The sequence below is a fragment of the Oncorhynchus masou genome, chromosome 5 (genome assembly GCF_036934945.1).
Source record: "Oncorhynchus masou masou isolate Uvic2021 chromosome 5, UVic_Omas_1.1, whole genome shotgun sequence".
Taxonomy (NCBI): Eukaryota; Metazoa; Chordata; class Actinopteri; order Salmoniformes; family Salmonidae; genus Oncorhynchus; species Oncorhynchus masou.
The window spans coordinates 90402713-90416950 of NC_088216.1; the positions used below are offsets into that span (position 1 = coordinate 90402713).

The 14238-nt window shown below is 44.3% G+C and overlaps 1 protein-coding gene across 1 annotated transcript in view; it reads left to right on the forward strand.

The window, feature by feature from the left end:
• Positions 1-13710, forward strand: part of LOC135540433 (plasma membrane calcium-transporting ATPase 2-like) — a 222071-nt gene extending 208361 nt beyond the window's left edge. The window contains 2 exon segments of the mRNA XM_064967060.1: positions 9535-9652; positions 9655-13710. Coding sequence (XP_064823132.1) covers positions 9535-9652; positions 9655-9863 — 327 coding nt within the window. The 3' untranslated portion in view covers positions 9864-13710.
• The last annotated feature ends 528 nt before the right edge of the window (positions 13711-14238 follow it).

Genomic DNA, 14238 nt, shown 5'->3' on the forward strand with positions numbered 1-14238 from the left:
ATTAGATAGGATGGGATGGGATGGGATAAATTGGGATGGGATAAGATGGGATGGGATAGGATAAGATGGGATAGGATGGGATTGGTTGGGGTGGGATAAGATAGGATGGGAAGGGATGTGATGGGATAGGATAGGATGGGATGGGAAGGGGATACGATGGGATAGGACGGGATAGAATGGGTTAGGATGGGATAAGATAGGATGGGATGGGATGGGATGCGATAGGATGGGATAGGATGGGATAAGATGGGATGGGATTGGATGGGATAAGATGGGATGGGATTGGATGGGATAGGATGGGATAGGATAGGATAGGAAAGGATGGGATAGAATGGGATAGGATGGGATAGGATAGGACAGGATATAATGGGATAGCATGGGATAGGATGGGATAGGATGGGATAGAATGGGATAAGATGGGATGGGATAGGATAGGATGGGATAAGATAGGATGGGATAGGATAGGATGGGATTAGATAGGATGGGATAAGATAGGATGGGATAGGATGGGATAGGATAGGATGGGATAAGATAGGATGGGATAGGATAGGATGGGATTAGATAGGATGGGATGGGATAGGATGGGATTAGATAGGATAGGATAGGATAGGATGGGATTAGATAGGATGGGATGGGATGGGATAGGATGGGATTAGATAGGATGGGATGGGATGGGATAGGATAGGATGGGATGGGATGGGATAGGATGGGATAGGATAGGATGGGATGGGATAAGATGGGATGGGATAGGATAGGATGGGATAAGATAGGATGGGATAGGATAGGATGGGATTAGATAGGATGGGATGGGATAGGATGGGATTAGATAGGATGGGATGGGATAGGATGGGATTAGATAGGATAGGATAGGATAGGATAGGATAGGATAGGATAGGATAGGATAGGATAGGATGGGATAGGATAGGATGGGATAAGATAGGATGGGATGGGATGGGATAGGATGGGATTAGATAGGATGGGATGGGATGGGATAGGATAGGATGGGATAGGATGGGATAGGATAGGATGGGATGGGATGGGATAGGATGGGATGGGATAGGATGGGATTAGATAGGATGGGATGGGATGGGATGGGATAGGATGGGATAGGATAGGATGGGATAGGATGGGATAGGATAGGATGGGATAGGATAGGATGGGATAGGATAGGATGGGATAAGATAGGATGGGATGGGATGGGATAGGATGGGATTAGATAGGATGGGATAGGATAGGATAGGATGGGATAGGATGGGATAAGATAGGATGGGATAGGATAGGATGGGATAAGATAGGATGGGATGGGATGGGATAGGATGGGATTAGATAGGATGGGATAGGATAGGATGGGATAGGATAGGATGGGATAAGATAGGATGGGATAGGATGGGATAGGATAGGATGGGATAGGATAGGATGGGATAGGATGGGATAGGATGGGATAGGATAGGATGGGATAGGATAGGATGGGATAAGATAGGATGGGATAGGATGGGATAGGATGGGATAGGATAGGATGGGATAGGATAGGATGGGATAGGACAGGATAGGACGGGATAGGATAGGACAGGATATAATGGGATAGCATGGGATAGGATGGGATAGGATGGGATAGGATGGGATAGAATGGGATAGGATAGGATGGGATAAGATGGGATGGGATAGGATGGGATAAGATAGGATGGGATAGGATGGGATTAGATAGGATGGGATGGGATAGGATGGGATTAGATAGGATGGGATGGGATAGGATGGGATTAGATAGGATGGGATGGGATAGGATAGGATGGGATTAGATAGGATAGGATAGGATAGGATAGGATGGGATAGGATGGGATAAGATAGGATGGGATGGGATGGGATAGGATGGGATTAGATAGGATGGGATGGGATGGGATAGGATAGGATGGGATGGGATGGGATAGGATGGGATTAGATAGGATGGGATGGGATGGGATGGGATAGGATGGGATAGGATAGGATAGGATGGGATAGGATGGGATAAGATAGGATGGGATAGGATAGGATGGGATAAGATAGGATGGGATGGGATGGGATAGGATGGGATTAGATAGGATGGGATGGGATGGGATAGGATGGGATAGGATAGGATAGGATGGGATAGGATGGGATAAGATAGGATGGGATAGGATAGGATGGGATAAGATAGGATGGGATAGGATGGGATGGGATGGGATAGAATGGGATGGGATGGGATAGGATAGGATGGGATAGGATAGGATGGGATGGGATGGGATAGGATAGGATGGGATAGGATAGGATGGGATAGGATGGGATAGGATAGGACAGGATAGGACGGGATAGGATAGGATGGGATAGGATGGGATGGGATGGGATAGAATGGGATAGGATAGGATGGGATAGGATGGGATAGGATAGGATAGGATGGGATAGGATAGGATGGGATAAGATAGGATGGGATGGGATGGGATGGGATAGGATGGGATGGGATGGGATAGGATAGGATAGGATGGGATAGGATGGGATAGGATAGGATAGGATGGGATGGGATGGGATAGGATGGGATAGGATAGGATGGGATAGGATAGGATGGGATGGGATGGGATAGGATGGGATAGGATAGGATGGGATAGGATAGGATGGGATGGGATGGGATAGGATAGGTTGGGATGGGATAGGATGGGATAGGATAGGATAGGATGGGATGGGATGGGATAGGATAGGATAGGATGGGATAGGATGGGATAGGATAGGATGGGATAGGATGGGATAGGATAGGATAGGATGGGATGGGATGGGATGGGATAGGATAGGTTGGGATGGGATAGGATGGGATAGGATAGGATGGGATGGGATAGGATAGGATAGGATGGGATAGGATGGGATAGGATGGGATAGGATGGGATAGGATAGGATGGGATAGGATGGGATAGGATAGGATGGGATGGGATAGGATGGGATGGGATAGGATGGGATAGGATAGGATGGGATAGGATGGGATAGGATAGGATGGGATGGGATGGGATGGGATAGAATGAGATAGGATAGGATGGGATAGGATGGGATTTGATGGGATGGGATAGGATGGGATAGGATAGGATGGGATAGGATAGGATGGGATAGGATAGGATGGGATAAGATAGGATGGGATAGGATAGGGTGGGATAGGATGGGATGGGATGGGATGGGATAGGATAGGATAGGATGGGATAGGATGGGATAGGATAGGATGGGATAGGATAGGATGGGATAGGATGGGATGGGATGGGATGGGATAGGATGGGATAGGATAGGATAGGATGGGATGGGATGGGATGGGATGGGATAGGATAGGATAGGATGGGATAGGATAGGATGGGATGGGATAGGATAGGATAGGATGGGATAGGATGGGATGGGATAGGATGGGATAGGATGGGATGGGATAGGATAGGATGGGATAGGATGGGATAGGATGGGATAGGATAGGATGGGATAGGATAGGATAGGATAGGATAGGATGGGATAGGATAGGATGGGATGGGATGGGATAGGATGGGATAGGATAGGATGGGATGGGATAGGATAGGATGGGATAGGATAGGATGGGATAGGATGGGATAGGATAGGATGGGATAGGATGGGATAGGATAGGATGGGATGGGATAGGATAGGATGGGATAGGATGGGATAGGATGGGATAGGATAGGATGGGATGGGATAGGATGGGATAGGATAGGATGGGATAGGATAGGATGGGATAGGATGGGATAGGATAGGATGGGATAGGATAGGATGGGATAGGATAGGATGGGGTAGGATAGGATGGGATAGGATGGGATGGGATAGGATAGGATGGGATGGGATAGGATGGGATAGGATGGGATAGGATAGGATGGGATAGGATAGGATGGGATAGGATAGGATGGGATAGGATGGGATAGGTTGGGATAGGATGGGATAGGATGGGATAGGATGGGATGGGATGGGATAGGATAGGATGGGATGGGATGTTTGGGGTGCAGGACAGCAGCAGAAGAGCAGCAGCATTAGAGCTAATGTTTCCCAGGTTTCAGCATCTGTTATCTTTGATTTTCAGGAGGGGACATTTAGTTCGACACTTGCAAAGAGAGACGGTGGAGCTCCTCGCTACTGTTCCGCTCCTCATTCTAGCACATCTCTTATCACGTATGGACTCGAACTTAATGGAGCAGCTAACTAATTACGAAATACTTTAGTTCTGTGTTAACTGAGATGATCCAGCCACTGGCAGACGCTGGCACGGACATGGCATCTGGAAGCTTTAAACCAAACTCGGCATCACGTCAGCTCCATCTGATCGTGATAGAAACTCAGTGACTCTGGGCCAGTACCCTGATCATTGTGATAGATGTCTCACCTACATGTACGTTAGAAAAACCAAGTTCCCTCCCAGAGTAGCCTGTCTGTCTAGCTTATTACCTTGGCCTGTCTGCTGCAAACCGTCAGTCTATCGTGCTTCCACAGCTTGTCTGTCACAACCTGTCTGTCTATCGTACTGCCATAGCGTGTCTGTCACAACCTGTGTGTCTGCCATACTACCATAGCATGTCTGTCTTTCTGAGCAGCCTGTCTTGTGTTCTCCTCCTCCAGATCGATGTGGTGAACACGTTCAAGAGCGGCAGCTCCTATCAGGGCCAGCTACGGAGACAGTCCTCCACCACCAGTCAGAACCAGGATGTAACCAATGTTTCTAGTCCCAGTCACGTGTCCTTGTCCAATGCCCTTTCTCCTACCTCTCCTACCAGCACTGCCTCTCCCACTGGGCGTGAGTCACTGTCCTCTGTCAGCTTCTGCTACTTCAGAGATGTCTTACAGTCTCCTAGCATAGCAGTATCCCCTTTGTTCTTTTACATTTACATTGGAAAACTCCTTGTTTTTCTATAAATCCCATTGGAATAACCAGGAAATCTGTGAATCCTCCAACCAGGATTTATGGAAAACCTTGGAATTGTTGGGAAAGTTGTGCAAACCCTAGTCAGAAGTCATTTTCATGACAATATCACGTAGCCCGGTAAAACTCTGAAGGTTATGGTTAATCTATACATTCTACAGTCCAGAGATTAGTCTTTCTTGTAGCTAATTTACACCAGTCTGGTTGCCAGATCTGTACGGGTTTTAGCTAGCTCTAGCTAACTAGTTGGTAATGACCATGTCCTTGTGACCAAGCTAAGGGTGCGACATTTTTGTAATTTTCTCAAAATACCCAGATTGGCAAGAAATCATGGTTGGAGGATTTCATGCTTTTCCCTCTCCTGATTCCGCGAGTCTTCCAACCCGGTTTTTCAGAATAAATTGGGAAAGTTACAGAATTTCTGCAACTCGAGACCAGACCAAGCTAGTGGATCAGGAGAGTATGCTGCATCTCTGAAGACATCTTCTCTAGACTTACTTTCTTTCTGCATTTTCTTTTTGCTTCTATTTTCTCAACATTCTGTTCATCTGTGGCTCGGCCTCCCCAAGAGTGCTGTTTTTTCATGGTTACATGTCTTTGTTTACCCAGAGTGCTGTTTTTTCATTGTTACATGTCTTTGTTTTCCCAGAGTGCTAAGAGAGGAGTGAGGCTACCGCCCACGGCGTGAATTTCAGGTTGTGAGTCCCTCCGTTGTCTGATAAACTTGATGTAAAAATTAATTCAGCAAAAAAACTCACCGGGCTGGGTAAACATTCAAGTATAAGTTTCAGCCAATGGTATCAACCCTTACTGAGCCCATATAAAATCACATTATGGACCTGAGCTGATGGTTTCCATGCATGCTGAAGTCTATAGTGTCACATTATTTACAAGGGAAACCTGGACCTGGTGTCTCCCCCCACTATACAGCTGAGAAGACAAGATGGAAGTGTTGGAAGTCAGTTGGTGGGTCAGTAACTGGTATGGTCAGATAGACTAGTGGTTAGACTGGTGGGTCAGTAACTGGTATGGTCAGATAGACTAGTGGTTAGACTGGTGGGTCAGTAACCGAAAGGGCGCTGGTTCAAATACCCGATGTGAAAATCTGTCGATGTGCCCCTGAGCCAATTCCCTCAACCCTAATTTTCTCCAGTGGTCCCGTACTACCATGACTGACCCTGTAAAACAACACCTATCATACTACCATGACTGACCCTGTAAAACAACACCTATCATACTACTATGACTGGCCCTGTAAAACAACACCTATCATACTGCTATGACTGACCCTGTAAAACAACACCTATCATACTACCATGACTGACCCTGTAAAACAACACCTATCATACTGCTATGACTGACCCTGTAAAACAACACCTATCATACTACCATGACTGACCCTGTAAAACAACACCTATCATACTACTATTACTGACCCTGTAAAACAACACCTATCATACTACTATGACTGACCCTGTAAAACAACACCTATCATACTACTATGACTGACCCTGTAAAATAACACCTATCATACCACTATGACTGACCCTGTAAAACAACACCTATCATACTACTATGGCCGACCCTGTACAACAACACCTATCATACTACTATGACTGACCCTGTAGAACAACACCTATCATACTGCTATGACTGACCCTGTAAAACAACACCTATCATACTACTATGACTGACCCTGTAAAACAACACCTATCATACTACCATGACTGACCCTGTAAAACAACACCTATCATACTACTATTACTGACCCTGTAAAACAACACCTATCATACTACTACTATGACCCTGTAAAACAACACCTATCATACTACTATGACTGACCCTGTAAAACAACACCTATCATACTGCTATGACTGGCCCTGTAAAACAACACCTATCATACTACTATGACTGACCCTGTAAAACAACACCTATCATACTGCTATGACTGACCCTGTAAAACAACACCTATCATACTACCATGACTGACCCTGTAAAACAACACCTATCATACTACCATGACTGACCCTGTAAAACAACACCTATCATACTACTATGACTGACCCTGTAAAACAACACCTATTGTACTACTATGACTGACCCTGTAAAACAACACCTATCATACTACTATGACTGACCCTGTAAAACAACACCTATCATACTGCTATGACTGACCCTGTAAAACAACACCTATCATACTACTATGACTGACCCTGTACAACAACACCTATCATACTACTATGACTGACCCTGTAAAACAACACCTATCATACTGCTATGACTGACCCTGTAAAACAACACCTATCATACTACTATGACTGACCCTGTAAAACAACACCTATCATACTACTATGACTGACCCTGTAAAACAACACCTATCATACTACTATGACTGACCCTGTAAAACAACACCTATCATACTACTATGACTGACCCTGTAAAACAACACCTATCATACTACTATGACTGACCCTGTAAAACAACACCTATCATACTACCATGACTGACCCTGTAAAACAACACCTATCATACTACCATGACTGACCCTGTAAAACAACACATTACACTGTGATGTGACAATAAAACATTTGATTCTTCAGACTAAATATAAAAAAATATTAAGTATTATTTGTATTTTGTTGTATGTGTTAATTGTTTATTCACAGGGCTCATATATAAAAAAGATTTTGGTCTCGATGAGTAAAAAAAAAAACATGTATAATAATTCACATCTTTATAAAATACTCTGAAATCTTCAAAAAGTTTCAAAGGTTGTCCAGTTATTTTGAAAATAAATCCACATATCTCACTACACTGAACAAAAATATAAATGCAAAATGCAGCAATTTCAAAGATTTTCCTGAATTACTGAATGTTGTCCCACTCCTCTTCAATGGTTGTGTGAAGTTGCTGGATATTGGCAGGAACTGGAACACTCTGTCATACACGTCGATCCAGAGCATCCCAAACATGCTCAATGAGTGACATGTCTGGTGGATATGCAGGCCATGGTAGAACTGGGACATTTTCAGCTACCAGGAATTGTGTCCAGATCCTTGTGACATGGGGCCGTGCATTATCATGCTGAAACATGAGGTGATGGCCACATGAAGCCACACACGCTGTCTGCCCGGTACGGTTGAAACCGGCATTCATCCGTGAAAAGCACACTTCTCCAGCGTGCCAGTGGCCATCGAAGGTGAGCATTTTTCCCACTGAAATCTGTTACCATGCCAAACTGCCGTTTAAGACCCTGGTGAGGACGACGATCACGCAGATGAACTACCCTGAGACAGTTTCTGACAGTTTGTGCCGAAATTATTTGGTTGTGCAAACCTACAGTTTTATCAGTTGTCCAGGTGTCTGGTCTCAGAAGGTGAAGAAGCCTGGTGTGGATGTTGTAGGGTTTTGTGGTTACATGTGGTCTGCAGTTGTGAGGCCCGTTGGATGTACTGGCTAATTCTCTAAAACGATGTTGGCGGTGGCTTATGATAGAGAAATTAACATTAAATTATCTGGAAACAGCTGTGGTGGATATTCCTGCAGTCAGCATGCCAATTTTAGTGGCCTTTTATTGTACCCAGCACAAGGTGCACCTGTGTAACGATCATGCTGTTTAATCAGCTTCTCGATAACAGAGAGACGTTAACCAATTTGTGCACTAAAGTTGAGAGAAATAAGCTTTTATTTTTTATTAAAATTTAACATTTCGGTGATCTTTCATTTCAGCCGATGAAATATGGGGCCGACAATTTGACATGTTGCGTTTTACATGTATGTTCAGTGTTGAGTATATTTTAAGGTAGATACTACTATGTAACGTTTTGATAGGTATTTTGTCCAATAAGAATCGTAACAACAACAGTGACCAAACAGCGCTACTATGGATCCTATACTTGACTGTCTACTCAGCCATGCATGGAGTTAAGCTCAGAGAAACAGACCAGTATTATCTCGTTGTACAGCTAGTCGTCTGTGTTCTGTTCTGTCATCACCGTGTGCAGACAGCAGCATAACGCAACGTTGCATGTTCCACCTGTTGGTTGTCTCGATGGTTGAAACTCCTCGTCTGGTCTGCTTCCATTGTCTTGTTTTGTTGTAAAACTATTACGCTTTACAAGGCACCTCATCTACCCCCCCCCCCCCCACACACACACACAAACCTGGGCATTCATCCTGTATCTTCATGTTCCTCATCCATTCACATTCTCGATGGATGTCTACCCTTGTCCTGGTACGTCTCTCTGAACTCTTAACTTTTTCCTCCTACCGTTACCAGACTTCTGTAACTTGCATGTGTTTTTTTTTATTTCTCTTTACATTTCTTTTTATTAACGTGTCTTATCTCTTTATAGGTATGTCGAACATTGGATCCTAACGTAAACATATAATGAGTGTTGCCTTTATCTTTGTGTATTTTTTGTATTTATTTTTTTAACTTCCCAGTGTTTTGATCCAAATGAGCGAGTTGAACATGGACTGCAGTGTTCCACTCCTCTGCCTCTCCTCACTCTCTATCTGTCCATCTGTTTATCTCAGAGGGTTCTCTATCACTACCTGTCTCAGCTGACGATCTTTCCTGACGGTTCTTATTTGCTCTCGTGTGTTCCCCCCCCACCCCCCCACCCCCCTACACACAGATTCGGGTCGTGAACGCATTCCGTAGCTCTCTCTACGAAGGCCTTGAGAAACCAGACTCCAGACCGTCCATCCACAACTTCATGACCCACCCAGAGTTTAGGATAGAGGACTCCACCCCCACATCCCCCTGATTGATGACACCGACTTAGAGGAGGACCCATCGCTGAGGAACACCCACCAGCCCCAGACAGGCAGCCAGCCTCAGTCCCCCAACAAGAACAACAACGCCGTTGACAGCGGCATCAACCTCACCATCGACACCACCAGTAAATCAGCTGCATCCTCAGGCCCAGCCAGCCCACTGCACAGTCTGGAGACCTCCCTCTAGTGGCCTGCAGCTGGCTGGTGGAGACCTCCCTCTAGTGGCTGGTGGAGACCTCTGCAGCTTTGGAGATGTCCCTCTGACAGCCCCCACTGCAATCCTGAAACCTTTGTCTTAAGGCCTGGTAGAGAACTTACCTACTGCAGCCTGGTGGCTCCCACACTGCAGTTTGGAGACTTCCGTCTTGCAGTCTCATGGAGACCTCATTGGTCTGCAGTTTGGATACCTTCCTCTATCTCCTGAGGTCTCCTGTCTCTTGTCTCCTGGTGTCTCCTGACGTCTCCTGGTGTCTCCTGATGTCTCCGGATGTCTCCTGACGTCACCTGGTGTCTCCTGACGTCACCTGGTGTCTCCTGACGTCACCTGGTGTCTCCTGACGTCACCTGATGTCTCCTGATGTCTCCTGATGTCTCCTGTCTCCTGATGTCTCCTGTCTCCTGATGTCTCCTGATGTCTCCTGATGTCTCCTGTCTCCTGATGTCTCCTGTCTCCGGATGTCTCCTGACGTCACCTGGTGTCTCCTGACGTCTCCTGATGTCTCCTGATGTCTCCTGATGTCTCCTGGTGTCTCCGGATGTCTCCTGCTGTCTCCTGATGTCTCCTGTCTCCTGATGTCTCCTGATGTCTCCTGATGTCTCCTGTCTCCTGATGTCTCCTGTCTCCTGATGTCTCCTGTCTCCTGACGTCTCCTGATGTCTCCTGATGTCTCCTGATGTCTCCTGTCTCCTGATGTCTCCTGTCTCCTGATGTCTCCTGATGTCTCCTGTCTCCTGATGTCTCCTGATGTCTCCTGATGTCTCCTTATGTCTCCTGATGTCTCCTGTATCCTGATGTCTCCTGTATCCTGATGTCTCCTGTCTCCTGATGTCTCCTGATGTCTCCTGTCTCCTGATGTCTCCTGATGTCTCCTGTCTCCTGATGTCTCCTGGTGTCTCCTGATGTCTCCTGATGTCTCCTGTCTCCTGATGTCTCCTGATGTCTCCTGTCTCCTGATGTCTCCTGGTGTCTCCTGATGTCTCCTGTCTCCTGATGTCTCCTGATGTCTCCTGATGTCTCCTTATGTCTCCTGATGTCTCCTGTATCCTGATGTCTCCTGTATCCTGATGTCTCCTGTCTCCTGATGTCTCCTGATGTCTCCTGTATCCTGATGTCTCCTGTCTCCTGATGTCTCCTGATGTCTCCTGATGTCTCCTTATGTATCCTGATGTCTCCTGTCTCCTGATGTCTCCTGATGTCTCCTTATGTCTCCTGATGTCTCCTGTATCCTGATGTCTCCTGTCTCCTGATGTCTCCTGATGTCTCCTGTCTCCTGATGTCTCCTGATGTCTCCTGATGTCTCCTGTCTCCTGCTGTCTCCTGATGTCTCCTGATGTCTCCTGATGTCTCCTGATGTCTCCTGATGTCTCCTGATGTCTCCTGTCTCCTGGTGTCTCCTGTCTCTTGTCACCTGGTGTCTCCTGATGTCTCCTGATGTCTCCTGATGTCTCCTGGTGTCTCCTGATGTCTCCTGATGTCTCCTGATGTCTCCTGATGTCTCCTGGTGTCTCCTGATGTCTCCTGATGTCTCCTGATGTCTCCTGATGTCTCCTGATGTCTCCTGATGTCTCCTGATGTCTCCTGTCTCTTGTCACCTGGTGTCTCCTGGTGTCTCCTGATGTCTCCTGGTGTCTCCTGATGTCTCCTGTCTCCTGATGTCTCCTGATGTCTCCTGATGTCTCCTGATGTCTCCTGTCTCTTGTCACCTGGTGTCTCTTGATGTCTCCTGGTGTCTCCTGATGTCTCCTGCTGTCTCCTGATGTCACCTGGTGTCTCCTGATGTCTCCTGATGTCTCCTGTCTCTTGTCTCCTGCTGTCTCCTATCTCTGCTGTACCTGGAGAAAGCATACTACTACAGCTATACAATCAGAAAGGGCAACAAAGCCAACGCACATGACCTGAGTGTGTGTGTGCGTGTCTGTACGGTGTGTGTGTGTGTGTGTGTGTGTGTGTGTCTGTACGGTGTGTGTGTGTGTGTGTGTGTGTGTGTGTGTGTGTGTGTGTGTGTGTGTGTGTGTGTGTGTGTGTGTGTGTGTGTGTGTGTGTGTGTGTGTGTGTGTGTGTGTGTGTGTGTACGCACTGCTGACTGACTGAACCATGTTTCTAGCAGCAGTAAAGTAGAGAACCAGAAAGACCTGGGAGGAGTGAAAACCAGTCTAACCTAACCTTCCTCCACAATAACAATGACTATATCTAAACCTAACCTTACTCCACAATAACAATGACTATATCTAAACCTAACCTTACTCCACAATAACAATGACTATATGGATAATAGTTTGAATTACATAAAAACATTTTTATCACTCCTGCATGAATGTACTTTACCCAACGTTTTTATTTAAATTGTTTTAAAAACATTTTTGTTGAATGATTTGATTGGGTGGATCGGTAGGAAGTGCTGTGGACTGCTACTTTAAAGACAACCGATTCATCTGTCTGTGAGTTCCCTGTGTGGCATGTGCTTAAGTGTAAAGATGTATTTATAAATGAGATCAAGTTTGTAGGGCTCAACTTGCACAGTAGATTTGCACCTGTTGGAAAAGAGGAACCCATAAATAAATAGTATTTCTTAAAGATAGTATATATAAATATATATAAGGAGTTTATCTTTGTTTGTTGGCATGTTGCCTTGTTTCTTCTTTAATGGTTCTAACTATTTTAACTTATTTATGTCCTAAAGAGAATGCCATTTGTTTACAACACCTGTAGATACTTCCTGGTTAATTTGTAGGGTTTTCAAACCATTCAGCAGATGTAGTTGAGGAAAAACTCAAGTTGTTTTGAGTTCTGCTCGTTGGTGTTTATAACATACTGTGTACTGAACTTGCCTGCTATCTTGTCAAATATTGTAGATAATTTTAGAGGATAACAAAAGAAAACCAAAATATAATGGTATATATATATATATATATTCATGTGGCATCGTGTTATTATATGATTGTTAGGATGAACTCTGGACGGCTTCCTTCGTTTCCACACAGAGATCTGAATAAGACAAAAGGTTTATTTCTTTACTATTTCTCTTATTTTTGTTATTGTTCGTTCAAAAGCTTAAAAGTTGAGACTGAGAGGGTGAAAAGGCCTTCTATAACAGACATGTCTTCTATTTAAAATCTACTTGTCTTAAGGGAAATGTTTTCATTTCTGTGTGACCGTGAAAGACTGCAATGGATTTATATTAGAAATTGCAAACTAAGTTATATTTGGTTTATCTGTATGGAAAAATCTAAAAGTTGTTTAAAAAATCTTGTGATATATTGTGTTGATTTCTTTAATTTTAATTTTATTGCTTTCTTGCTTTCCAAAAAGAAAGAAACACACAGCTATCCAAAAATGGTTGGCGTTTTGAGCAACAACAAAAAAAAACAATAAAATGGAATTATGCTTTGACTTTTTTTTTTAACATGGAACAACAGAAGAAGAAGAAGAAAAAAACGACCTGGATGAAGTTCTGGGTTGAACCTCTCTGTACTGTTACTTGTGTTTCTGAGTGTTTTAACCAAGCTTGTCTTCCTGCCTTCAACCAAGTATACTCTAGCATCTTAAAAAGTATTCACTAGTTGTTATAACTATTTATTGTGCTTTTAAAAAAGGAGGAAGCAGAGAACAAGAGGGACCAAAGCAGGAAGGGACACATCATTTTGCTCTCCATCCAAAAGGCACTGAGATGTCGAGAATAGCGGCCCAGACCAAATCTATTGAGTTATTGTTATATTTCTATACGTCATTGAAAAGCATGATGTAATAAGCAAGTTGAACCAATCCAAGTGTTCTCCTCTGAATGAGTTTTTTGGTAATTATATCTTGACCTGATTTCTCTTTTCCTTCCTGTGTATTTTATTGTTAAACCCCTTCTGCCATCAGATCAGGAGAGAGTGCACCAAGGTTTAAGTCAAACTCGGGCCTGTTGAAGAAGGACCATTTTTCATATATTTTTTTTCATTCAGAAATGTTCATCTTGACTTCTAAATTTGCTTGAAAAAAAAAAACGCTTTTATTTCACAACGTTTTTTTTTTTTTTTTTTTTTTAAACCTTGATGTTTTTCTGTAAAACAATTTACATCAAAAGAATTTCAACCGAAGGTTCACCACTCTCCCATATATGCATTCAGCTCTAAGATGACGCGACAGTGATGTAGAGTTTTCTACTAATACACAGAGGAATGTCTCCTAAGAGGATCCATTCAGGCCAGTGGGCTGTGTTCTACTAAACACTACTAAATAACTCTATAACAGACGCCATTACCAATCAGGGCTTGTATTCATCATTTGTTTTCGAGTGCTGATCTAGGATCAGGTCCCCGTCTCTTATTCACGGTCATTTAAAAGGTCAAACTGATAC